General features: G+C 37.9%; 3 protein-coding genes across 4 annotated transcripts; 2 read left to right on the top strand and 1 right to left on the bottom strand.

The window, feature by feature from the left end:
• The first annotated feature begins 46 nt into the window (after positions 1-46).
• Positions 47-5,471, top strand: LOC110828398 (thioredoxin-related transmembrane protein 2 homolog). Its single transcript, XM_022061111.2, has 5 exons — positions 47-416; positions 550-730; positions 984-1,170; positions 1,394-1,589; positions 3,805-5,471. Exons 1-5 carry the CDS (start codon positions 267-269, stop codon positions 3,931-3,933), a joined length of 843 nt encoding a protein of 280 aa, XP_021916803.2. The 5' UTR covers positions 47-266; the 3' UTR covers positions 3,934-5,471.
• kz (putative ATP-dependent RNA helicase kurz) lies at positions 2,753-20,593 on the bottom strand. 2 transcript variants are annotated; one of them, XM_022061097.2, is made up of 15 exons: positions 20,418-20,593; positions 20,151-20,333; positions 19,241-19,528; positions 17,782-18,203; positions 16,886-17,075; positions 15,476-15,827; positions 14,132-14,562; positions 12,757-12,989; positions 11,831-12,048; positions 10,321-10,590; positions 8,661-8,991; positions 7,477-7,730; positions 6,997-7,165; positions 5,806-5,903; positions 2,753-5,651 (listed from the first exon to the last, which is right to left on the bottom strand). In XM_022061097.2, the coding sequence occupies exons 1-15, from the start codon at positions 20,496-20,498 to the stop codon at positions 5,575-5,577; spliced, it is 3,597 nt and encodes a 1,198-aa protein (XP_021916789.2). In that variant the 5' UTR covers positions 20,499-20,593; the 3' UTR covers positions 2,753-5,574. The 2 variants fall into 2 exon arrangements, with proteins under 2 accessions (XP_021916789.2, XP_021916790.2); XM_022061098.2 differs by lacking the exons at positions 2,753-5,651; positions 5,806-5,903 and adding an exon at positions 6,486-6,811.
• A 37-nt stretch (positions 20,594-20,630) lies between these two features.
• mRpL41 (mitochondrial ribosomal protein L41) lies at positions 20,631-24,650 on the top strand. The gene is made up of 3 exons (XM_087358081.1): positions 20,631-20,880; positions 20,964-21,064; positions 22,426-24,650. The coding sequence occupies exons 1-3, from the start codon at positions 20,715-20,717 to the stop codon at positions 22,642-22,644; spliced, it is 486 nt and encodes a 161-aa protein (XP_087214207.1). The 5' UTR covers positions 20,631-20,714; the 3' UTR covers positions 22,645-24,650.
• Positions 24,651-25,311: the final 661 nt, after the last annotated feature.

Below are 25,311 nucleotides of genomic sequence, written 5' to 3'. Positions count from 1 at the left end.
GCTGGAGTTCAATGCATAATTTCGGCTTTCGGGCAACTGCAGTGTTTGACGAAACGTTAACATCAAACATTCGGTATGCTGTCGCCCAAAATCCGTAGTCACATATAACAACATATTGTCGGTAGTTATACATGCTAGGAACCATTCTAATTTTCGTAATTCCTTTACAGATAGTTCTAACACATAATACACAGTGACACCTATGTTTAAAACCCTGAAAGTTAAAAAAGCAAAAGGTTGTATTGCACATGTGAATACATTGGAGAATGTCCCTAAAGGATGATTTAATTTTGCTACTAAAGCCATATTATTTTGTTAATATTTTACTGAGTCTGTCATATCTTGCTGCTAAAAAACTTCCATTTGTTTGCAGTATTTTATTTCCAACCGCATCACCACAATGTGAATTAGACACTGTAAGTATAGTTACTTTGCAAATGCTGAAAATTTACCGTAATTGTCATTTAAGAAGGTACCTAATTAAGGAATCTAGAAATAAGGTATTCTTACATGGATACAAGATCTGATCGAATATGTTCTTTCTTTCAGAGAGAGTCCGAAATTCTGTTTTTCCTTCTGATTGTTGTAGTGATCAGAACAAAGAAAGCAGGAAGTGTGACAATGATAAATTATTTAACTTCAAGTTTCATGTATAATAAAGTTGCAAATCTCATACTTTGGTTTTATGCTGACATACGGTTGGGAATTGGATATGGAATTCTCTTTATATGTAAGTAGGTCACTGTGTTTATACACACTTTCCCATTTAAAGTTCAAAGTTTGATAAATGTATTCTGTGACTTGAAGGTTTGACAGTGAATAGAAATGATAAAATCCTTTCAGAGTATCAGACATGTCAGTTCAGAGTGAGAGTTCAACATTTCAAGAGACCACTGGTCTCTGGAAAGTTGGACTTTTGGTTTGAATTGATATGGCTGCTTACCCTAAAGGATTTCATCATTCATTATGTATTCTTTCTGCAGTGTTTGGAATGTTACTGCCAGAACCAACATACTCCGGCCCAGAGAATGTTGTGTATTTCCGAACAGCTGCAGGATTAGAAGAAGAACTAGAAAGGGATAAAAGGATCACTTGGCTTGTAGTGTTCTACACAGTGTGGAATCCTTCCTGCACTAACTTCGCTCCTACATTTGCAAAACTATCGGCACAGTAAATATTTTTTCTTTCTTATTTATGTTTCTCTTGTTGCTTAAGGTTTCACAACCAAATGTGCCACAGGTTCATCCTAGAGAAATCAAAGTTGTTTAGCTCTTAAGACATACCTTATCGTTAGAGAATATGCAGATTCATTATTGACAAAGCACTATCGTGCTGAGTGAACTATCTTCGAGACAGTTCTATCATATATAATTTTTTTCAATTATGCTAACAGGTATGTCCTAGACAACTTAAAATTTGGAAAGATTGACGTGGGTCGCTACCCTGATGCTGCCAAGAAATACAATATCAGTGATTCATCTATGAGTCATCAGCTACCAACAGTGATTCTGTTCAAAGGTGGTAAAGAAGTAACCAGACGACCTGCTGCAGATAACAGAGGGAAACTTATCAAATTCTTTTTTTCTGAGGTAAGATATCTAGGGGGAGAAAAATGTCTTTCGATATTATTGCAGTAGAGTGGGCAGTGGCCTAACTGTAACCCAATTTCCAAAATATAACAGTATATTTTCTTTGGTGTATTATTTTAGTATGGTACAACACATTACTGACCAAACGTGGTTGAATGGTTAATACTGCAAGGTCATATTTTTTGATGAAGCAATATTCCATGTGTCATTTATTGTAAATAGGCACAATTTTTCAATTTCAAGTTACAGTCCATCACATGAATGTGAAAGATGTATAGCTAAGGTGAATGTGCAGTGTGCACATGTAAGAACATCTGTTTTTATTAGCAGAAAATGTAAAAAAATAATGTTTAGTTGGCTGGACATGCAAATTTTTTTTCTTTTTTTCATTGCATACTCTTTGCCTTCTGCACATTCTCTTAACATTGTATAGCAAATCATTCAGTGCCCACATATCAAGTAAGTAACCGCCACGGTGGTCTAGCAGTTAGAATGCTGGGCTTGTAATACTGGGGGTCCCAGGTTCGATTCCCGGCGGTGCTCAGATTTACAACGTGTTGGGCAAGGCCGTGGACCAGGCATCACGGAGTTTTCCTCTGGGGTTTCCCAACAATTACTCCACTTTCATCATCTCTCTAAAAGGGGGTCACAGCAGGAGCGTTAAATGTTGCAGTCCCGATCGAACCCATGTACTGATGGGTCGTGAATCCTGCTAACCACCAATGCACGCCAGTTGAATGGTGCGTACTGGATATTTTATTTTTATTTAGTGTTCTGTCTGACGACAGGTCCATATGAACAGGACCCTTCCATCCGTTTCTCTGACTGGGACCTGTTCATATACGTTCTTGGCAGATGATCCAGAAGTGGTTTGCCATTGCCTTCTTCTGTGTGTGAATGGAGTAATTGTTGGGATGCCACAGAGAAACCGGGGAATCCCCCGGAGGAAAACTCCGTGTTGCCTAGACCACGGCCTTGCCCAACACAAGTTATAAATTCGGGCACCGCCGGGAATCGAACCCGAGACCCCAGGATTACAAGGCCAGCGTTCTAACCGCTAGACCACGAAACAAAATTCTCAAGTAAGTGGAAAAGTTGCCTCCTTGTTCACCAAAACAGTCCACTAGATGTAACTTTTAGGGTTATATACAGGAGGACAAAGGTTACTTTTTTAATGTGATATTTTACTATCTTCATATTCAATAAATATTTACATTTGAAACATCTTAATTCCTCTGTGGAGATCTTTTATTATGGTTTCTATAAACAGCAAAACTTCAGATCCCTTCCATGAAGGATCTCATTGCATTCATGCTCAATTGATTCTGATTATTGGTGGCTATATGAGGGGCAGTCAAAAAGTTCCCGGAATTGTGGTATAACACTGAAATGGTAGGACATATGGCAACGCTTACCTAATCACCTTCAAAGCAGGACCCTTGCGCACACACACACACACTTGCTCCATCGATCCTCCCATTGTTGGAAGCACTTTGGGAAGGCTTCGTTTGGAATATTCCTGAGTTCGGCCGTCGCACCTCGCTGGTCGTGCAGCAATTCTTTGCCGAGAAAATCATTCCCATCATCACCCAACTACCATACTCTCCGGATCTCGCTCCGAGTGACTTCTGGCTGTTCCCTACTCTGAAAATGGGCCTCAAGGGGATGCGTTTCGCAACCACGGAGGACATCAAATCGAATGCGACGGCCGAACTCCGGATGATTCCAAACGAAGCCTTCCGCCGGTGCTTCCAACAATGGCAGGATCGATGGAGCAAGTGTGTGTGCGCGCAATGGTCCTACTTTTAAGGTGATTAGGTAAGCGTTGTCATATGTCTTACCATTACAGTGCTATACCACAATTCCGGGAACTTTTTGACTGCCCTACGTATACCAATACTCTGCAAATATTTTAAACAGAAGGCCAAAAAGCAACAGCCATTAAAATTCACCCACCACTGAATCACTTTCCACTGATCATTTGTATTACCTCTGAGAACACTGTGACCACTTAATCAAATAAACGTATAAACCTCAGTTCAGACATATATATTGGTGAAAAAGGAGAGATGAATACGGATCTCCAGTTCTAGGAGTACGTATGTGTCAACCAGAAATTCCTGATCACAGCAGTGAAGTGGCTATTATTATTTTACGCTAACCGTAACATTTGCAAAGAGGAGAAATCGTAAATCATGTGATCCTTCTCTTACAGGATAACATGAAGGCATCATTTGATCTAAATCATCTGTACAATGAATGTAAGGATAATCCATTAAAGAAGAAGAAAGGTGCTGCTGAAAAGAAGACGGAAGTTGAGAATACTCATATTAAATCAGAATAGATGTAGAAATGAATATTACACTAGTCTTAGTGATCATAAGTTGAGTGAAATTAGAATTCTGTGACATAAGACACTTTAAATGTTTACATGTTACTCTCAGTGCCATAGTGACCCACACCGTTAAACATTCTGATACCAGCTTTATATTATTATAAAAGCATTTTAGTCTTGCATTTTCTTGTTTGACCGATGCATCTGAGAGCAGTTTTCAAATACTATGTTTAAATTATACAGGTATAATCTTTAAAAAAAACAATGAAATATTTATTACAGCGTGCACGCATTAGCTTGTTAAGACATAAGATTTAGTTTTATACATGCACATCAACAGATCTGTTTACGATATATGCCACTCTCTTTCTGTGTTTTTCAGTTTCCAAATTATGAATTTTATGACTCCTCCTTATCAGTGAACTGATTAATGTTTTAAAGAACTATTAAATGCAAGGCTGCAGAAATTGCACAAAAGCTGTGACAGCACAAAAAGGCAAGTCAGAATTCAATTCCTGGTTAGGCTGATGGGATTTTTCTCTTCCCCATATACAATATGGCAGTGGTCCCCCAACTTTTTGTGCCTACGGGCACATTTGAGAGTTTATGAGATCGTGGCGGGCACCAACCAATTAAAAAAGCCAAATTTTCTTTTCTCTGGACAAATAAGACATGGACACCAAATAATATGCAAAACAACATGACGTTTAATGATACAAGAAACCGTGCAATCAAAAATACGTAGTTTTATAAGTAAAATTATTATTACTCAAGTGGGAAGTTAGTGCGATGTTTGGCGCTGCATTTCATCGGCCAGTTTTTCAAATTTGGGAGTGTAGGATGATGTTGCTGCTCGCAAACAATCGTCAAGATGGGCGTCAGTAAGCCGAGATCTGCGCTTTGATTTTATAATGTTCGTGGTTGAACGGCCTTCATTATTCAGTATAACCTCTTTCCGTAACAACGCGGACACCGATGCAATATGGTTCTGAGGTCTACCCAGTCTCTTCGTCAATGGATGCTTGGGCTTTTTCCTATACTGCTAAAAGAGGGAGTATGAAGCTCATCATAAATGTTTGTCTAGTGCGAAAGTAAAAAATACTTTGTGGATCCTTTATATAACACAGCTTGGTTCCTATGTGCAAAGATACATTTACATAAAGAAGCACAGTGAATTTGTTAAAACAACCGCCACAATCTTCCAGTAATGAAAAAGTGACAACGGTGTTTGTCACATGGATTTAAACTTTGAAGCTTTAAATATGCTTTTCATCCTTACATTTTCAGTTTTGAAATTCACTACATAACATTAGCAATAAATACATAATCCATAAACCCATAATCTCACATTCCATACCTCCCCCCATGTCCAGTTCTAAAGAGACATACAGAGTTTTTGGAAAGAAGTATTAGAATATGTTTTATGGGATTACCATTTCTCGTGTATTTTCTGTTATGTGTTTTATGATTTATGTAGCTGTCGTCAACAGTATTTTTTTTGTAATGGCCTTTGAAATCAAAGACGATAAATATACTCCAAAAAATCATTCTGCTTGTTCAGTTATTTACAAATCGTTAGGTTGACATTCCATCTCCACAACAGGATGCATACCTTAAAATTTTTTTTACAGATAATTCATTTTGACAAAATTACACAGGTGGCCAAGAAAGTGCGACATCATTATGAGCTGATTCAGGTACCCAGCTCTGATATGCTGATAAGAGATCTGAAATTAAACATTTTACATGTCACAATGGAAAAAGAATGGTATTATTTTACCTATTATACTGACAGTTGCTAATAATTTACTAGCCATCCAAGTGCACAGTAAGTTCAGACATAAAATATGAATAATTTTTTCCCAAGTTCTGAAAACTTACATGAAGGGTCTTTCTTCCAAGCTTCCAATAGCTTTGGTTTCGAGTCCACTTGCCGAGCAACCAGCGCTTTCAACAGAGTATCTGTCCTGGGCTGCAACCTGCAGAAGAAACACATATTTACTAGTAATGAGGAAGACTTGCAACATGGAGTTAAAGGTAGTTACTGTGTATATCCCCAACACTTGTGCCGGCAACATAGGTCTCCAATGAACCTGTGACGCTACTTCCCAGAGTCAATTATATACATTACAACACAATTCCTATAACAATTTAGATGAAGATTTCTGTCTTCTGGGTTGTTGCGCTGTGTAGTCTGGTCGATGTTAACCAACGTTTCAGAGGTCATACTGCCTCCGTCATCAGGGCCCTGATGACGGAGGCAGTATGACCTCTGAAACGTTGGTAAACATCGACCAGACTACACAGCGCAACAACCCAGAAGACAGAAATCTTCATACTCATCGCCCTGATGACGGAGGCAGTATGACCTCTGAAATGTTGGTTAACATCGACTAGACTACACAGCGCAACAACCCAGAAGACGGAAATCTTTATACTCATCGCCCTGATGATGGAGGCAGAATGACCTCTGAAACGTTGGTAAACATCGACCAGACTACACGGCGCAACAACCCAGAAGACGGAAATCTTTATACTCACCGCTGTGAAAACCTCAAATCTTACACAATTTCTTATATTTATATCTCCTTTGCATGCAGACTTTACATAGGTGACAAGAGTCCACCTCAATAAAGCTATGCACAGATCTGGGTATTCCTTTAAATAGTAATGCACCACGTGAATTCTTAAAATCATTCCTCTTCATTCCACCAGTCTTTCAAATTTGTTTGTTCTTTCTTTTATGGCCGACAATAACTTAGGAACTCCAGCAATTCCAGCTTCCAGTGAAATACCGTCTTGTATGACTACTTAGCCATTTTCCCCCATGATACGGTTAGGAGTCTTATGCTTCATGCGGCCAAACTGTTTACTAGTGTCATTATACCTACAAGAGCATAAAACGTCAAGCATACAATCAATGCCTGTGACATGCCAAGAAAATAGTTGCAGAAGTCTTGTGCCCAAATTAGTAAATTACAAACTAATTTATTATCTTACAAAGGAAACGTAACTACATTAAACATAGAAAAGTAATAAATCAGTCAGAAGATGAGTCGTCATAATACTTACTTTGCCCATGACTTCACCATAGTTTTTGGAACACTCAGTAATGAATTTCTATACTTTTCCAACTTTGGAAAGATGCTGCCTTCTAGAAGGAAGCAAGCAAACCACTTGTAACAATCAAGGCTCGGAGGAAATTCTATTTCCACAGTGGGTAACTGCCATGCTGCACGACCTAAAATGAAATAAAATACATAGCACATGTAATTGCTACAGTATCCTGATGATGGATGCAGCAAGGACCTGTGAGACGTCGGTAAACTTCTACCAGACTACACGGCACAACAACTCAGAAGACAGCCGTTCAGTTTCTTCAATGTGTAGTCTTATTTAATTGATTCTCAAACATCGCCACATACGCAAGACAAAGACGTTAAAATATTCATGTATGTATGTATGACGAGACATTTTAATGAGAACTGCGGACTTATTTAGGTCACATTTAAGTAACTGAAGTATTTAGTACTCTTACATAAGCATACATACCAAAAGTCCCTGTGACATGACAAAATATTTTTTCAGTCATTTCATCATATCGAGGAGCTGGATCAAGAAGGGGGGGTGATAAGTTGCACAGAGCGGGTGCATAAATGGGCAGCCACTCAGGTTCTATCGCAGTAATTCCTCTCATGTATAGTTTGTTGGTCTCAAACACCTCTTGGTACACCACCCACTCTGGGCTCTTCTTCCGCAGGACTGACGCCGAGTGCATGAACACAGGTTCTTCCATCTCTGCACATCTGTTACATAACAAATTCAAACTATATAAGCCAATTCTCTGAAAACTGCTAACACCAAGTCCACCATTCAACATAATCCGGAGCCAGTTCACATCCTTTCAACTAGTTAAATGAAGATCTGTTTCTATCTTTTTAATTGCTACTTGTTATGTACGTGTCTCTCCTTCCGTAATACGTGACAATTTTTTATAAAACGAAGTATAAACATCCATCATGAGTGCAGACCATATGCTACTGTATCTTCCTGAAATAACGTTTGGTAACATCTTGGATATTACGCTACATCTGTTTAAGTACTTTTCTTGTACAAAGTATAAAAACATGATGGCCACACAAAATTTATGCCGAGCTTTAGGATTCATGGTGACAAATGATGAACATTTATTAAATTATTCACGTGACATTTTGCAAGGAAAAAGATCACAAATGTATTTACAAATTCAAAATAATTTTTTTTTGGGATATAACAATTACAAACATGGAAACAATCTGATGTTCTGACATAGCAGACTAATTAACATAGCTGGAACATGAAACAGTGAAAATTATGCACAGAAATGTATAACAAAATTGTATAGCTGTTAATTTATAGTTCGTACCAGGTTCACAATAAAGACTGAGGCATTTTAAGGCAATGACACATCACATGTTCCTCAAAGAACAAAAATGTTGTCATCGACACCCAAAAACATAAGTTTCCAAGACGTTTCATTACCAAACTTCATCATAGTGTCTCCAGTCTGCCATATCATTGCATTTGCACTTATTCCACATAGTTCCTTGCTGGATAATTATTATTTGTTCCTCATATAATATGATACAACAATAACAAGAAGCATGAGAAGAGCTGAGAAAATTGTGCTCTAGAGTTATTAGCAATAAATAACAATACAAATTTTCAAATAACCCAAAATATTGAATTCTGCTCACCTGTATGCATGCTTCCATTTCACTTTGTCCTCGTTCTCTTTTATTTCAGCTTCATCTACTTTATGGGCGACCTGATCAGGTAATCCTGAGAGCAAAATCTGCCTAAGTAACTTGGACTGAACATCTGTTGGTGGAGGCATGTTGGGGTCAACACACAGGTCAATATCAGGCACATTTAAGTTCACCTCATTGGTTAACTGTAGCCGTAGTTTGCGGATCTCTGTGACTGCCTTGTGTCTCAACCCATTGTCTGTGCAGAACTGCAACAGCTGGCCCCGTCTACTTGCAAATTCTGCCGCTCCTACTGCTCGTATAAGCACCATTGGATCTCCTGCAGAAAACGTCGAGTGTTCAACATGAGGCACTATTTGGGTCAGTCAACTCTCGTTAGTCAGAAAATCCTGATATATGAGACACGTCAATGTGCATCCTTTCCTTAGACCTTTGGAAAAGATTACACTGATCAGCAATAAATCCTTTGACTAGAACAATTATTTCCCAGTAGTCAAAACACTCTAGAATGAAGGTCCTTTACAAATTCACTGTTTCAATGAACATGAGCCACGTGGCTGTGTGGGGCATGAAACGGGCAAGGGAGAGATGAGACATGTACAGAATTTTCATGGGAAACATAAAGGGAAGATATGGAAGGAAAATATTAAAATATATCTTAAAGAAACAGGGCGTAAATATGTGTACTTGGTTCATCTCCCTCAGGACATGATAATTAACCTATAAGCTCCACAAAAATGGTTAATTTCTTGGCTAGATGGAAGAGTTAATTTTCCAAAAATGACTCCGTAGTCCATGGGGTTTAAAGTAAAGCCATCCTGTTACATGCCAATTTTGGCACATAGGGGAGAGGAGGTTCTCAACCTTGACACTAGAAGGAGGTGAGCAGTCAGCAGCATGCCCCAACTGCATTTTACCCTGGGAAAGAACCCTGATACCCACTGGAGAGAAGGTTGGGTGGGTTCCAGAACTGATCTGAGCGCAGAGGCTAGAAGATAATCCCCTGCCTCTGTCGGAGATTGAACCGCGATTGTCCACCCTTGAGCCAGTCACTATAGTAACTGAGCTATCTGATTCATAGTATATGGGGTCATTTACCAATAATTCATCACATGAATACAAATCAGAAATCTTTCACAAACGTCTTCAGCAGAAACATTCTCCCATTTCATCCACATAATTAATGTCACATATATGCTAATTTGGACTGTCAACTTTATTTTACTGACTAAAAAATATGAAAAGTTAGTGTCAAATGTTCTAAATATAGTATGTAACAAACAGCACAGAACAATGACAATAACTGGAAAAGTTAGAGACAATGGGTGGGTAGAATGGTGAGCAGGGCTGGAAACACAAACACAGCATTCAGCGTTTTCATTGCAGCAACATTTAATTACACACAAACAAATAGCAAGATTACTATTCTTCAAATGCATCTTAACGCAAAAGTTTATAAAATGAGAAGTTAGTATATGTATTTATATGTACAGGGATCTACTTTTGAAGTGATGTCCAGATTTTGACATACATACAATGAAAGTGTTAACACATTAATTAAATTTCTAATACATGATGAACTACAAACAGAAGTTAATATAATGGAGTGGATTTTTAGATAAGAATGTAAATATATAATTATAATCACCTAAAAACAATGAATTCCCAACTCCAGCCCACTTTCTTCTGGTCTGAATCCAATGAGCTCGTGTTTGTTTTGGATTTTCTGTTTCTTCTTGGCCCCCATGCATAGGAACCTCTAACAGTACTTCTTGAACAGAGAGGGCAGCAACCATACACAATGTATAAGGAAGCAAGCCATGCTGGTGGCTCAGAGCCAACATTTTCCCAAATCGTGGTGCCACGGGGAACGCTGATATGGCATAGCCCAGCGGAGTTACTCTGGAAGTCCAGTCTTCTGCAAGCGAAGTTACAACAGTAAAAAGATACGCCTAGGCAGGAGTAAAAGACGCCCTGAGGTCTGAGCATTCATAAAACTATTTGAGTCACATACAACCAGGCATTTCTCTCAGCAACTGCTTGTAACAGTGTAGTGTAGTGTAGCGTGTACACTCAGCAGGATGTTCTGTAACACCGTGATTCACTTCACTCTTATAAAGTGACACTTGAAATTCTACTCTTCATCCTCCCCTAATGAATTCTGATTTTCCAATAAAATAAATAAAAAATATTTGTTGTTCAGTTTTTGTTCTTTTATAAGTTTTAGTTCCACTATTAAAAAAGTATTGTTTTATACTATTAGACATGTCAAATGTACTATATTTCAGCTTAATTATAAATGGTACAGGAACTTAACCATCACGATTTCTCTGAGAAATTGAATTCTGAACAGAAGACTCATGAATGAAGTTTGTACACCTTGGGCACTTCCCAATATATGTATCAGCCAAATACATTACTTGTAAATGTATATCCCTCACTCATTTTGAGCCATGCCCACAAATGCGCACACATACTGAGAATAGGCTGTGTACAGTAAAAGGTAAATTTCCAAGAATTCTGACGGAACAATTACAGATTCACCCCATTTTTGGTGTTTAACAGGGTAGTAAACTTTTCCATTTAGTGACTAACACAGAGTACATAAAAATACTTCCGTTTAACACGGTCATCAGGCTGGTCACAGGGTAAGGAAGTTAAGTATACACACACAGACGTGTGTAAAGCAAAATTCTGATAATCCAGGATAATGAAGGGGAAAAGATGTTCGAATAATAGAAAAACACGGAGAATACAGAAGTTTTGTATGGAGCATTCACAAGACGTCACAAGTTACTTTACATTATTTACACAACTGACATTTACTTGGAGAAACAGTTTGTAATGGTCATTTGTATCTGTGGACTGTTTAAACTCCTCACAACTTTCCTGGCTGCTGTAATGTCACTGTATTTGAAACCTGGCTGACCCATGTAGCCCAGTAAAGTATCAAATTACTGCAACGTCATACTGTGACTGACACGCACACTTTCTCCTTCTTCGCCCTCATTCCCACCCTCTTTTTCTAACATCACCTACTGTGAGTGAAGATGTTACCATGTAAAATTCCTGCACGGTAAAATTTTGTTATGGAGCCACAAACATGAATCCCAAAAAGCAGGATACTCACACTTCATAACCATTCGTAAACTACCGACCTTTACTCTTTGGCTCCTTCAAAGCCCCAAGAAGAACCAATCTCCTCTCTGCACACTTGATCTGCAAAAGATCTGGGGCCGATGGAAAAGGGAAATTGACGACTTTGTCAATATTCATTGCTTTCATCTGCAATAATAAGTCATCCACTGGTTTGCGCTGTATTTCTGGAGCAGCAAACTCTTCAAACTGGTCATTGAACATAGCAGATGAGTACAGCCTATGGAGAAAATTCCAGTCGTAACAAAAATTAAAAACAAAAAATTACACATATTGTGAGATATAAACCATGTCAGCATATCAAAAAATCGGTAATATTTAAACAAAATGTAATGGTAAATAAAGTAACATCAGCTCCCTTTGTAGTGGTATATACCAGCAAGCAGTACTGGCATCTATTTCTCAAAATAAAAAGGACCATTAAAATATGTTAAAATTGTAAGACATAACCTCAAATGACTGCCATATTTTTTTTAAAAAAAACATTGTTTAAAAATGCAATTCTGTGACAAAAAAGAAATGAAGTAGATACAGCAAAACTTTTATGTAAGAAAGACTGGAGATCCAAATTTTTAGTTTGTGTGCCATAGAAAGTCCTTTTAAAGTAGTAAATATTTTTAAAATTCAGCTCATATTGATCATTTTTTTTATGATTTATAGACTTCCTTTGTACATGACATAATTTTAAAATACCTTCATATCATTTACCTATATATACATATATCAATACCATTAATAATCTCAGCGAGGATAGCCAATTTGAATCCTGGACCTAAAAATATGAAGCTGAAAATCTAACTAATACATTAAAATGTTCAGTAAAAGTGAAAAATGCAAACTTCAAAAGGAGTAATCAACTCTGAAACTTACCTACAGCTGAATGCAATTCAGATACAATGCCTTCCGCTAGCATGCTTATGAACTTTACCTGTAACAGTGTCCTGGTCCCATTCGTCCTGCTCTGCCAGCCCTCTGATTGGCTGCTGCCTTGCTGCACCAAGTAACAGTAAATGCGGATACCCCCGTCATTTTATCATACATTCGCGTCTTGACTCTCCCGCAGTCCACCACGTATTTCACATTGGGGATGGTGAGAGAGGTCTCTGCTACATTTGTTGCCACAACACACAGTCTGCTACCTTCAGGAGGAGGTTCAAACACCTAACGAAGGAGAAAGTTCAAAACCATATATAGAGGAAAATTACCCCAGACAGAGAGTGAAAAATGACAATAAAAACTCTGTTAACATACAAAATCTACGACTTATAAACATGTGACATAAAAAAAAGGTTATAATGTTAGATGAAATAATGGTAATACAAAATTTCAGCCTGTAGGTAGTGTTGCCAACAAGAGTGGAAATAGGGACACATAATTCCGCATGTAAATGATTCTGTCAAAAATATAACAAAAATGTACACCTACGTAATTTCTATCAGAAAATGAAAGATAAAATCAACGCCTCTGTAACCACATTCTAGGACTTTTAAGAAACGTTTGTACACATTTTCTAAAAAGTATCACCAAAATATCACAATGCGTCTGCTTCATTTAACGTGAAGCAAGATAATATTAATGGCGGTATATGTTATTCGTGACTCAGTGACTCGGTTGGCAAGTGAAGCAAGGTGAAGAAAGCAAGGGCAAAGATCCTAGTAATATACAGGTAGCCCATGATTTACGCCAGGGATGCGTTCCTGGACAAACCGGCGTAAAGTGAAACTCTTTTATAATGTAAATCAATGGGAAGTCAATGACATGCGTTCCCAGCACCCAAACATTGACGAGTAATATAATGGCGTTACATTTAAAGCTCTGAAATAACGTAAGTCATCTCTGCTGTTATGCGATAGTTTCATTCATGTAAGACGCCGACCTATACAAAATCGCATAGTAAAAATAACCCCGGTACCTCCACAGAGATTAAATTAGTCCTTTGAAAGTTTAAAGTGCCAGGAATGAAATTGCATGAGAGCAAACTCGCATATGCAAAAGTTTGCATTTCACAAACAGCTTTAACCGATTCATCGATCTCATTGGAGCAAATTCGCGTTAACGAAATATACGTAATTGCAGAGATGACTATTTATAATTTTTATTCAAAATCAGTGATGTAATAATTACGATTTATTATAAGAATCAGTACGAGATACATTGTAAAATGTTATAAATAATAGTAAAATATATTTTTTCACTTTTTGACTTGCTGTTTTCAAAAACGGCGTTATTCTGAATCGGCGCAAATCGAGGGCTACCTGTATAGGGAACTAAAGTGTGGAGTATAAAGCAGTGTAAATACTCACCAGAGCTTGTTTATTAGTTGGAAGTAGGGAGTACAGAGGCAACACCCACATCGGCTGACACGCTGCTAAGCCTCTCAAATTCAGTCCATCCTCATCTTCATCTGACTCGATATCCCCCAGATCATCTTCTTCCAGGAGATCCACTTCTGTGTCATCCCCTGGGATGACAGAATAGTTGTCGAGATTTATATAAGGTAATGTCACATCTCCCTTATGTTTCCTCTTTGCCTTGCGAGCATTCTGAATTGCCTTTTGCATGTCCAATTCCATTTCATCTTCACCAGTTTCAACTTTATCTTCTGTTTCTGACTCCATATTTTCAGTATCATTTCTTGAAATATCTCTCTTATTCTTTCTATTTTTATTCTTCCTGTCTTTAAATGAAAAAGCTCTTCGAAGTTTCCTCACCAAGGCATTGACTTCTTGCTGTCCTATTGAAAGAAATCAGATGATGCAATTTCAGAACAGTGTAAGCTACTTACAATGTTATTTCCACTTAGGATTCCTCTGCAAAGGGAGTAGATGTTATAATTCTGAATAGTGAAATGAGGAAGAAAACTTATGAAAAAAATTTAACCCCAAGGTAACTGAGACCACACATTTTAAATATACATAAGCAAAAACTTTAACTCAAAGAACAATTAAAGGTATTATGTACTTACGGTAGTAAAAAAATTGATATTAAAGTTGGATATATAATATCTTACATTTCGTAAGTAGAATTTGTTACACACGCGCACGCGCATGTACACCCGCACACCCAAGAGTGCACACACACATACATACACTTACTGCAAAGGATTTATACACAGATACATATTTATGGCGATGTATGGTTTCTTACTCCCTTTCTGTGAGGTAAAATTTTGTCATCAAATTTTGTCTAACAAATTAGAGTACGTCAGTGGTGAAAATAGTTTGCAGAACATTTGCCATGCATTAGAACAGTTAATAAATCCTTTGAAAATATGACAAAGTTAAAACATTTGAAACTGTGGGTAACAAGTCAAAATTAAATTCAGAAACCAGGCAAGAGTAGATTAAATATTGAAAATTATTGCTACCATTCACATCAAAATCTTTTATCTTCCCATCTCTTATAAAAAAACTTTAACATCGGAATATACAAAATCGCAATTTTACCTCTTATTGAACATGGGCTTCTCATCCTACGGGAACAACACAACTTGAAAATGTTCTTCGTACCCCACTAAATATTATTAGGATCATATCATCAGTTCTTTAAAAGGGAGAGAATTTTTTGACCAGATGATTATAAGCATCTCAAAAAGGACTCTGCTCCAGAATGTTTGCTGGTTAGTAATTCCAAGACATATTGCTCACCTGTAAGAAATATTAAAATTCCACCTTCAGGCAGCTGAGTGTGAATTTTGCAGGCTTTAGTGAAAGCCTCTGCTACATAATCAGCTGCTGTTCGCTTATTAAAATGGACTGTGACAGGAAACTGGCGAGACTCCACCCTGATAACAGGTGGTGTGGTCTTAAAGAGACGTGGGTTCTCAGTGAAGTCTTCCAGTCTCAGAGTAGCAGACATGATGACAAGTTTCAGAGGGTTACTTCGTTTATTTCTCAGAGGCACAATGCGAGACAAGAGACCAATCAAAATGTCTGTATACACGCTCCTCTCATGAGCTTCATCTAGGATGATGATCGAGTATTTAGACAGCAAAAAGTCCTGTAAAAGTAAAAGGCATATTTAGAAATGACATGCATAATTCAGTAAAATTCCATTAAAATTCTAAAATTCTGCACTCAAATACATCAACAACCTTTTGACAAAGAGTTTTTCTGCAGCATATATAGCTTCATGTGCAGAGTTCTATTTTAGAAAATTAGTTACTACGAGGGCGTTTTAAAAAGTAACAGCAAATTGACAATATTTCATGAAACGAATACCCCAGGCATTTCAAACTCCCGCACAGGGAAGATACATTCTTAGAAAAGGTTTAGACACTGCCCAATATATGGCGTGGCGTGCTTAATTGGAAGGGATCCATATACAAAATGGTGGCACCCTTAGCTGTTTGCAGCGAGCAATCATCAGAATTTTGTGGTCAGAGGATGTGAAACCTCATGAAATTAATAGAAGAATGCTGCAACAGTATGGAGATGCCTGCATTGGTGAGAGAAGAGTGTACGAGTGGGTAGATGCGTTTAAAAATGGGCGAACATCAATCTGTGATGACCGATGCTCTGGTCGTCCATGATAACGCACGCCCTCATATGGCTGCTGCAACTCTTGACACCGTTCGGAGATTGAGATTTCAGATCTTACAGCATCCCCCATACAGCTCTGACCTTGCTCCCTCTGATTATCATGTGTTTGGACCCCTGAAGGACGCTTTGAGAGGACGAAGATTTGGGAATGATGACGAGGTCGAAGAAGCGGTGCATTCCTGGCTGAAGGCACAACCAAAAACATTTTTTTCTGATGGAATAAAGAGGTTGGTGCAACGGGTTGAGAAGTGTATTGAAAACGAAGGTGATTATGTAGAAAAATGACATATCATTTGTATCTCTAATTAAATTATATATCTCAAAATATTTAATTTGCTGTTACTTTTTAAAACGCCCTCGTATACTATTATATATCCCATAATACATTTCTTTCAAATACTTTGAGCAAAGAATGAATAAAACCCCATTGCAGCTTTAACCAAACACTGGATACCCTCAAATATGAAGCTGAGTGACAATGTTCAGAATAATTTTATGTTGCAATCATTAACTTACAATCTGAATTTCTTTAAGTAGTACACCATCTGTCATAAACTTTATACATGTTCTGTCAGTAGCATTGCCCTCAAACCTGATAAGGTAAGAAACCTCACTGCTTGATAAATTCATCTCCTCTGCAACACGTTTTGACATGGAGATGGCAGCTACTCGTCTTGGTTCTGTTACACCTATTATTTTACTATCCCTGAAAACAAATAACAGAAACAACTCATTTTTAAATAATGACCGTTCATTTAACGTGCACATTGAAGCTGTTACTTATACCTATCTACTCATCAGCAATCAGTCCCGCTAGAGGCCGCACCAGTGAAATGGTACAATATTCACAAAATTCAAGGTCACTACACTCATTTAGTGAAGCAATGACTTGGCCTCCACGTTCACCAGACATAACACTACTGGATTTTTTCCTGTGGGGTTATGTCATGAGCAATGTGTTCTGAACACCAGTTAACGGACTTGATGACCTGAAGACCCGCATCAGGAATGTGATCTCGGCTATTCCAGCGGACATGCTCCACAGAACATGGCAAGAGCTCGAATATCGTCTGGACGTTCTCCGTGCTACGAAGGGAGCCCACATCGAGGTCTACTGAGGTCAGTAAAAAACTTCCAGGGTTGCCGCAAACCGCATGTGGCTAGCTCAATTTGTTTGCGCGCCCTGAAGGGACTTCATGGACACACTGTACATTTGCTAAGCATTACAATAAACAGAGCTTACCATTAAGATTATGATTTCTGCATTTACACTTCCTTACAATTTTGACATATTTTTTTCCCAATCCCCAGAAAAGAAAAAACACAGCATTCCACTATATTAAAATATGTTATGTCATTCATGCATCAGCTCAGTTTGCTACTCAAAATTTGAACAGTTCATTAATACAAACCTTGCATAACCTGCTTCATATAAAAACTGGGGAACTTGAGTAGTCTTCCCACTGCCTGTTTCTCCAGCCAAAATCACAACAGGGTTTTCGTTTACTGCCTCCATGATGGCCTGCTCCTCGGCCAATATAGGAAGCTTGAGTCGACTGTCCTGAATTTCTGAACTCCTATCCACTGGAACAAACACTGCTGGCTTTCTTGTAACATTTTGAGACTTTTCCATGTGTTTAACATTGTCTCCTTCCTGATTTTTGGGACAAGGTAAGGTCTGAGATGACAATTCAGCAACAGACTTATCCACTTCAGTACTCTCAACTTCCTGGGTACTACTCTGTTGAACACTACCTTCATGAACAGTACTTCCCCCCGCTAACTGTTCTCTTTCATCATCATCATCATCATCACCACTTGAATCACTTGATACCTATAAAAATAGAAGTGTGGTGGTAAAAGAGAGAATATCAACATGTTTTCATCATCATCTACACCAGACACAAACAACACTGTTATAGTCGGCGCAGTAGTTTTTGGTCGGTGGAAAAGCTAGCGGATGGGCCTACTCTGTGTACTTGAGGTGGCACGGTCAGTGTATTTCTTTTGTTTGGGCGTTCAGTCCGATAAGCTCCTCGGTGCAGTCAGCATTATACTATCGCAAAAGAGACTCGCTCCTAGCCTCCCCCTTGAAAATTCCACCGGCCAAAAACTACTGGGCCGACTACACCTACAACATTCCTTGAAGATGCTTGGGTAAGGTATTTGCTCTTTCTGTACTGCCGTGTTTTCCCCAAGATTTAGAGGCTGCTATTCCATTGTTTATTTGTGTGTGTTTGCTATTGGTATCTTACTTGGCTGAGTAAAAGTCTCAGTTGGGGAGTGTGCTGCCCTATCTCTCGGGGAGAGACTGAGGCAGAGTGTATTTTTTTTAAAAAAAAAAGGAGAGTAAATCTATTTTTCTTATTTCTTGTAGGAAGCTGAGATATAACTTGAGGCACCCTTATTATTGTGGTTTTAAACTTATGGGCTTGCATAAGACAAGACAGGATTACCAAGGAAGTAATGACACTAAGAACTAGAACCTCCCCTTTTTGACTTGTCTGAAGGGGTGATACAGTTCACAGGGACCAAATTAATCAATAATCTCACTGTTTATACTCTGTACAAGAATTTACTTAAATTGAAAATTATTAAATACTGTATATATTTATGTAAAACACTGTAATAAGAATGTAGTTATAACTTTGTCTTGGTATTCTACTGTACTAAGCTTTCATGTTCAAACTATGACATATTCTACATCACTGGCTTGTACTATGAAGGATCAATGGAATGTAAATAAATTCCAATTCCAAATGAACATGAGGGCCCTATGAGAGTCTGGTATGTTTCTCAGTTAAAACAAGTTATCCATTGCTCCCAAACAAAACTTTGCCTGTTCAAAGGCTGCTTAAATGAACATCTTACCTCAAATCCCACAACATTTGGATCATTTTCTTCTGAAGTTCTGTTTACATCAATACCCAACATTAGTAAGCGGTTACGTTTCTGACTGCCAGCAATACTATTAATGTTCTGCATTTCTTCTTCATTTTCATCATCTCTGTGCTTTCGCTTTATTTTTTTATCACCCTTCTCTTGCTCAAGAAAATATCTTTTCAAACCCTTCGTCTGAATTGATGCTATGGATGTGAGTTTACTCAAATACTCTGGTTGTATTTGAGCCTTTGACAAAGCCTCCAAGAGCGTAGCTCTCTGCAAATTAAATAAATCAAGCAAGGTATGTTCATAACTCATCACCAGAATGCAGGACAAAATCATAATACAAAAAGAGCTAGTAAATCCTATGATGATCTAATAAAGGAAACCACCTGGGGGACCTAGCAGCAGGTGGGAAGATAACTTTAAATTGGATATCGGAGAAACAGGTTATGAGGATACAGACTGGATATAACTGGCAGAGTAGGGTCCAATGGCAGGTTTGTGTGAACATGACTATACACGTTTGGAATATTTATTTACCTGCATGAATTGTAAAGTTGTTCCAAAATTTATTTTCGTGATGAGTATGTGTGCTATTTGCTGACTGAGTTAAATGCAAAAGTTGTGTACTGTGAAATTAAGACCCTGATAATGTGCAAATAGGAAAGAGACACAAGAACAGCTAAAACATACTTACAAATAACAATACTATTCCCGTTTATCTATTCCCAACTACATTACAGTACACATACATCCTTCCAGCCATCGCCCCACATCATGTAAGGACAAAGTGTGTATGGCATGTACCTCAGTGCCTCTACATATAAATTGCACGGTTCTTAATCACAAGGGTACCATCACCTTATCAGTTCACAATTAAATTCTTAGCACTTACATTTTCTTTCTTCTTCTTTCTATCAACAATTTTTTGCAGACGCTTTCTTTGACTTTTGGACAGAATCTTTGTTACAGTAACTGCATCGTTTTTCTTCTTAGTTCTTCTCTTTTGAGAAGGTATAACCAACGCGTTGCATTCATCATACTTATCATGTTCGCTAAAACTGGAATCTAGTTTAATCTGGAAAATACCATTAATGAAACAAATTATTTATACCATTACAAAAATTAAGGTTAGGTACCTCCGGAATACTGTTTTATGTACCTTTGCAGTTGATGAATTGTCTATATCTGTCCTCACAATCTGCCTGGCCTTCCAATTGAAGCCCTGTCTTGACTTCCCCATTATAAATTCTATTTCACTTTCATATAACACATGGTCTGATCGCGTGTTTGCGGAATACTACGTTTGGCCGCAACCTTCATAATGGATGTCTGGACTACGAGTACAGTTCCGCGCATGCGTGTTAGGCAACGTTGTTACGATAATCTGTGGATATCGTATGTTACAAACTCATTGAAGTCGTGAACACTTGCTCCACAAATAGTAAACATTGGATTTATGGCGGTGTCAAGAATTACATTACAACACTGTCGATGTATTTCAACATCGGTGGCATGTTGTGGTAAGAGGAACTTCAGAAAGTTCCTTATATACAACAAGCGTGGTACGAAACTATTTAGAGAAAAGCAAACAACAAAAGATCGAGACCCAGAGCTTTTCCATGGTGGGTATTACTAGTCCTTACTGCAGACTAGGTGTGTGTTACTGTCGTTTTGGAATGCGGCAAAAGATTGTTGGGTGTTTCAGATCTGGGAGTGAAACCTGTTGGATATGGAATAGGCGAGACATTTGTGGAAGTGCCCGAGATGATTCCAGAATTGATTGTACCAGATTTAACAGGCTTTAAGGTAATGCAGAAGTACAAGTTATTTCTGAGGTTAGGTTCCAAACTGTAATTCCTATTGCTTTGTACACGCAGCAGGAAGATTTCTTAGGGTTTTTTTTTCAGTTTTTGCCACTACACATTACACTCGTTAAAAAACTTGCCCTCAGAACAAATTGTATTATGTTTAAAAGAACTCTGACCCAGGGATGTTGATTGCATTGCTTCAAAAACCGGAAATTTTGGGGGAATGCGTGTGGCTTCCCATCTCTTCCATCACCTGATGCCATGCCCTATCATTTCTCATCAGCACCTATGCATCTCCTGCAACAGAAGTCTTACATTATAATTTCAGATGAACAGTAATAACAATCCAGTAGTCTAACCATTCATAATCTTTGTTACTAGTTACATGTGATGATGGCAAAAGAAAATGGTAAGTAATCATTAGGCTTTCTGTACTTATGTACATACATCTACAAAATTATGAATTTAACATTTGTTGTGGAAATCTTAACTTTGTACATAGTGTCACATGCTGTCTATAATGTTGGTATGATTTCTTGTGACATTATTTGCAATTGTATGCAGTGGTTCAGTGTCAAATAATTGACATCATAGATGAACATCAGTTTCTTAATGGCCAGAATACACACTAGTGCTTAACTTGAATATTTCTTTCATTATGTGTGTTTGTTGTTATCCACAACTACTTGGAAAGAGAGTGAGAATATGTTACATCCAATCTTTCCAAACCTTAGCTTGACAGTAGTTTCATTTAATATGTTATATTTCCTCATGGTATGCTGTGGAACACATCTTAACCACCGTAAACAGGGCCAGTCATAAGGTGATTATTAGAAAAATGGTTAACCTCTAGTTATATACTTCACTTGGAAAAACAATGAATAAAAACAATAAAGATGCAGCAAAGAGTACAAAACACTAAACATTACAATAAAAACACTCTTTTTCTTTCCTGCCTTAGTTTTAGAAAACAAGAGTGTACAATATTATAGTGACTGACTACAGACTGGATGGCCAGGGTTCAATCCCTGATGGGAGCAGAGAATCTTTCCTCTAGCCTGTGCGTCCAGACCGGCTCTGGGGCCCTCCCAGCCTCCTATCCATTGGGCATCAGGGTCCTTTCCTAGATTGCAAGGGCATGACGCTGACCACTCACCCTCATCTAGTGCAGAGGTTGAGATTGAGTAGGAACTGTACCCTCTCTCCCCTCAAGCGCCCACATGGTGTATAGCTTTTTTTTATTATTTCATTATACCGAAAGTTGCTGGTTTACCAGGATAAAGGCAGTAAGCCAGAGAACCAGTTAAAGAGAGTCTACTGTGAACATTTAGTAAGAGCACTCACTGTTCTGTGTTACAGTTGAAGCCATATGTGTCATATCGAGTACCTGAAGTGGTGCAGTCAGAATTCACCCCCAAAGATCTGTTTGATGCAGTATACAGTGATAAAATTGTTAATGACTTCAAGAATGGAAAACTTGGTGAGAATGGAGAGCCTTTAGAACCGAGTCCAAAAGAACAGCTCACACCTGAAGAAGCTTATGTCCAAGCTAGGAAAACTGGAACAGACATCTTCTAGATGGTGTGTAGAATGTGCCTGTAGCGTGGACAGTAGAAGAGAAACTATCAGTACTTACAGTTATATATTATTATTATTGATTGAAGTTCAGTGATTCTATAAGTCAGTGAGAAAAGTCGATAATAATTTAAATATTATATTGGACAATGCGTGTTGTCCGATGTTTGATATACTTGATGGCAATGTTTAGGATGAGACCTGTGACCTTTTGATTACTAGGCTAATATGCTAACTGCTAGTGGTCTAGTAATTAGCATAATTACCTTGTATTTGACCCTAGAACTCACCATTAATACAAAATAATAAAGTAATAACAAATCTGTCAGAAAATGGTAATTAGACTCTTTAAGACAGGTGTAGAGTCAATGTTTGAAGTATTGTATGTATCAAATATGACTGGTAATTTACAGTGTCCAATATATTTTAATATTGAAGTTCATTGTTCTGCAGTTTGATTCTCTACCAGTATTGGATTGTGTGGTTGAATGTGAAAATAACCATTCCTGATGATTTCTGTTCACTGAGTACATTAACTGCTCATCTCTATCCAAGGTGGCATATATACAAATTGTATGCAGAATATAGCAGTTGTTTGTTTCAAGTTTAACCATTTCCCTGATTATTTATTTCCTGAAAATATAAAATAAAATTATTTAACACTTGGAATATACCCACAAGAATGAAATTACTGACATGTATTTTGATGAAAAATATTTAATGAGTATGTAATTATAATGATTTTATTTCACTTTTTAAACCTGAAGTCTCATTCCACAGCAGAAATGTCATTACAGCTGGTGTGGGAACTTAAGACATATGCTACACAAATATAAAATTTCTACTGATGTACAATCTGTCAGTGGGTCAGTCGCTCACTACTTCACGACGAAGACCAAGAAACCCCCGAAAAAGGAGGCGGCGAAAACCCACAACACGGTTGTAGAGCCTTGAAACAAACAACTGATGTGCAATCTAGCATTAAAACAAACGCACGTGGTTTGTGAAAGTGCAGCAGTCGGTAATTTACTGACTACACTGATGTATTTCCTCATATCCTGATTGATTCAATGAAACTAGTTGTTTTCATCATCTTCTTTAATGGTGCTAGGTCTTCTAAATTCAACTGCTGAAGTTCTTCTGAGGTTCCATTGTTTTTAAAGCACATTCAAAATACACCATCAGCTTGCTGTCCCTGACACGGCTTCACTGTAACCCATTTAGCCATTAATTTTCATAGTTCATACCAGACCTTCTCAACCACTTTGGAGGTGCCAGGGACTAGATCCTCAATGTACTTACTCTGACGAAGCTTTTGTTCCCTTAATAGAATGTTGTGCTGTCAGTGGCCACATGGTCTGAGGCGTGGGCCTTGTACCACTTGGTCACAGGGATCGTGGGTTCGAATCCCACTCAAGGCATGGGTGTTTGTCCGCATCTTTCTGTGTTGTGCTGTCCTTGTGACAGGCCGATCACTCGTTCAAGGAGTCCTATCAACTGTCTATAGATCAGTGCCAACGAAAAGTTGGGACCCGCAGATGCTCGGGCACTGAAGAACAGGTCATATAAAAATAATAGAATGTTCACTAGGATAATGTATGTGCTGAAAGCATTGGACTTAAAAGACAGGATTTTACTGTGAGAGTGAAATTACGTTTTTTTGTTAACTGAACATAGAAGTAAAGGCCAGCATGCAGATTTTGTAAGCTACTGACATAAGATGCAAGTTCAACAAATATTAAGCAACATTTTAAATAAACTAATGGTATTCAAGGATGAATTCATACACAGTGCATGTTTCAAAAGAAGTGTCTTCATATATTTATTGTAATAGCAATATACCATTTTGTAAGTTGTTCATCTATGGCACGACAGTCTGAAGTCGAGCCTTGGCCTCCTTATTTCGTAAGTTACCGATATATAAATGAGCAGATATTATTACTGGCATAAAAGATGCATCTGTATATGAAAAAAAGAAGATAAATAAACTCTACATGTGTCAAATCTTTTACACTTTAAACATTTTTCTAGTGGTCCCCTTGAACATCTTCACACAATCACACATAACAAATATTAACCCCGGAATTCATGTCTTCATGCCCTCTATTGGACAATAAAGAGGGAAGCTTTTATATGTTCACATTTTCAGTAAACATGATCAGATTTGGATCTGAGGTTCTCATATCGGTGAGTATGAAGAGGGCTGTCTTTTGGGTTGTAGCACCATATAGTCTGGTTTGCGTTTACTGTCTCGGAGGTCCTCGCTGACTCCATCATCTGGCCAGTAAGACTACACAGCAGTACAACCTAAAATACAGCCAATTTCATGATCAAATTCAATTTGCATGTCACATAATTACAACTTTTGTTACGATCACCTAATTCTAAATTGGTAAGTTCACCAACTTTACCACTGTTAACCCTCGTCAGTCCTCTGTCAGACTGAATTCAACAGTAACAACAAATGTACATGAGAAGTTTGGACTGCAGATTTTTTTTTATCATCTTGATGAATCACATTTTCACAGAAAGCAACCACACAGATGGTTGTTTCACTGAGGCATTTTCTGCATACAATATGCTTCATTGGCAGTGGGAATGGAACTCAAAAAGAGCCCAGTGGCCATTGTTTGTCTGACCATTGAAGCAAACACATCGCTCATAGTTCTT

This window comes from Zootermopsis nevadensis, unplaced genomic scaffold (genome assembly GCF_977971745.1).
Source record: "Zootermopsis nevadensis isolate Lab colony 2312 unplaced genomic scaffold, Znev_1.0 Znev_ptg000002l, whole genome shotgun sequence".
Taxonomy (NCBI): domain Eukaryota; kingdom Metazoa; phylum Arthropoda; class Insecta; order Blattodea; family Termopsidae; genus Zootermopsis; species Zootermopsis nevadensis.
The sequence above is the reverse complement of the archived record's forward strand: the minus strand, read 5'-3'. Positions and strand labels throughout refer to the sequence as shown.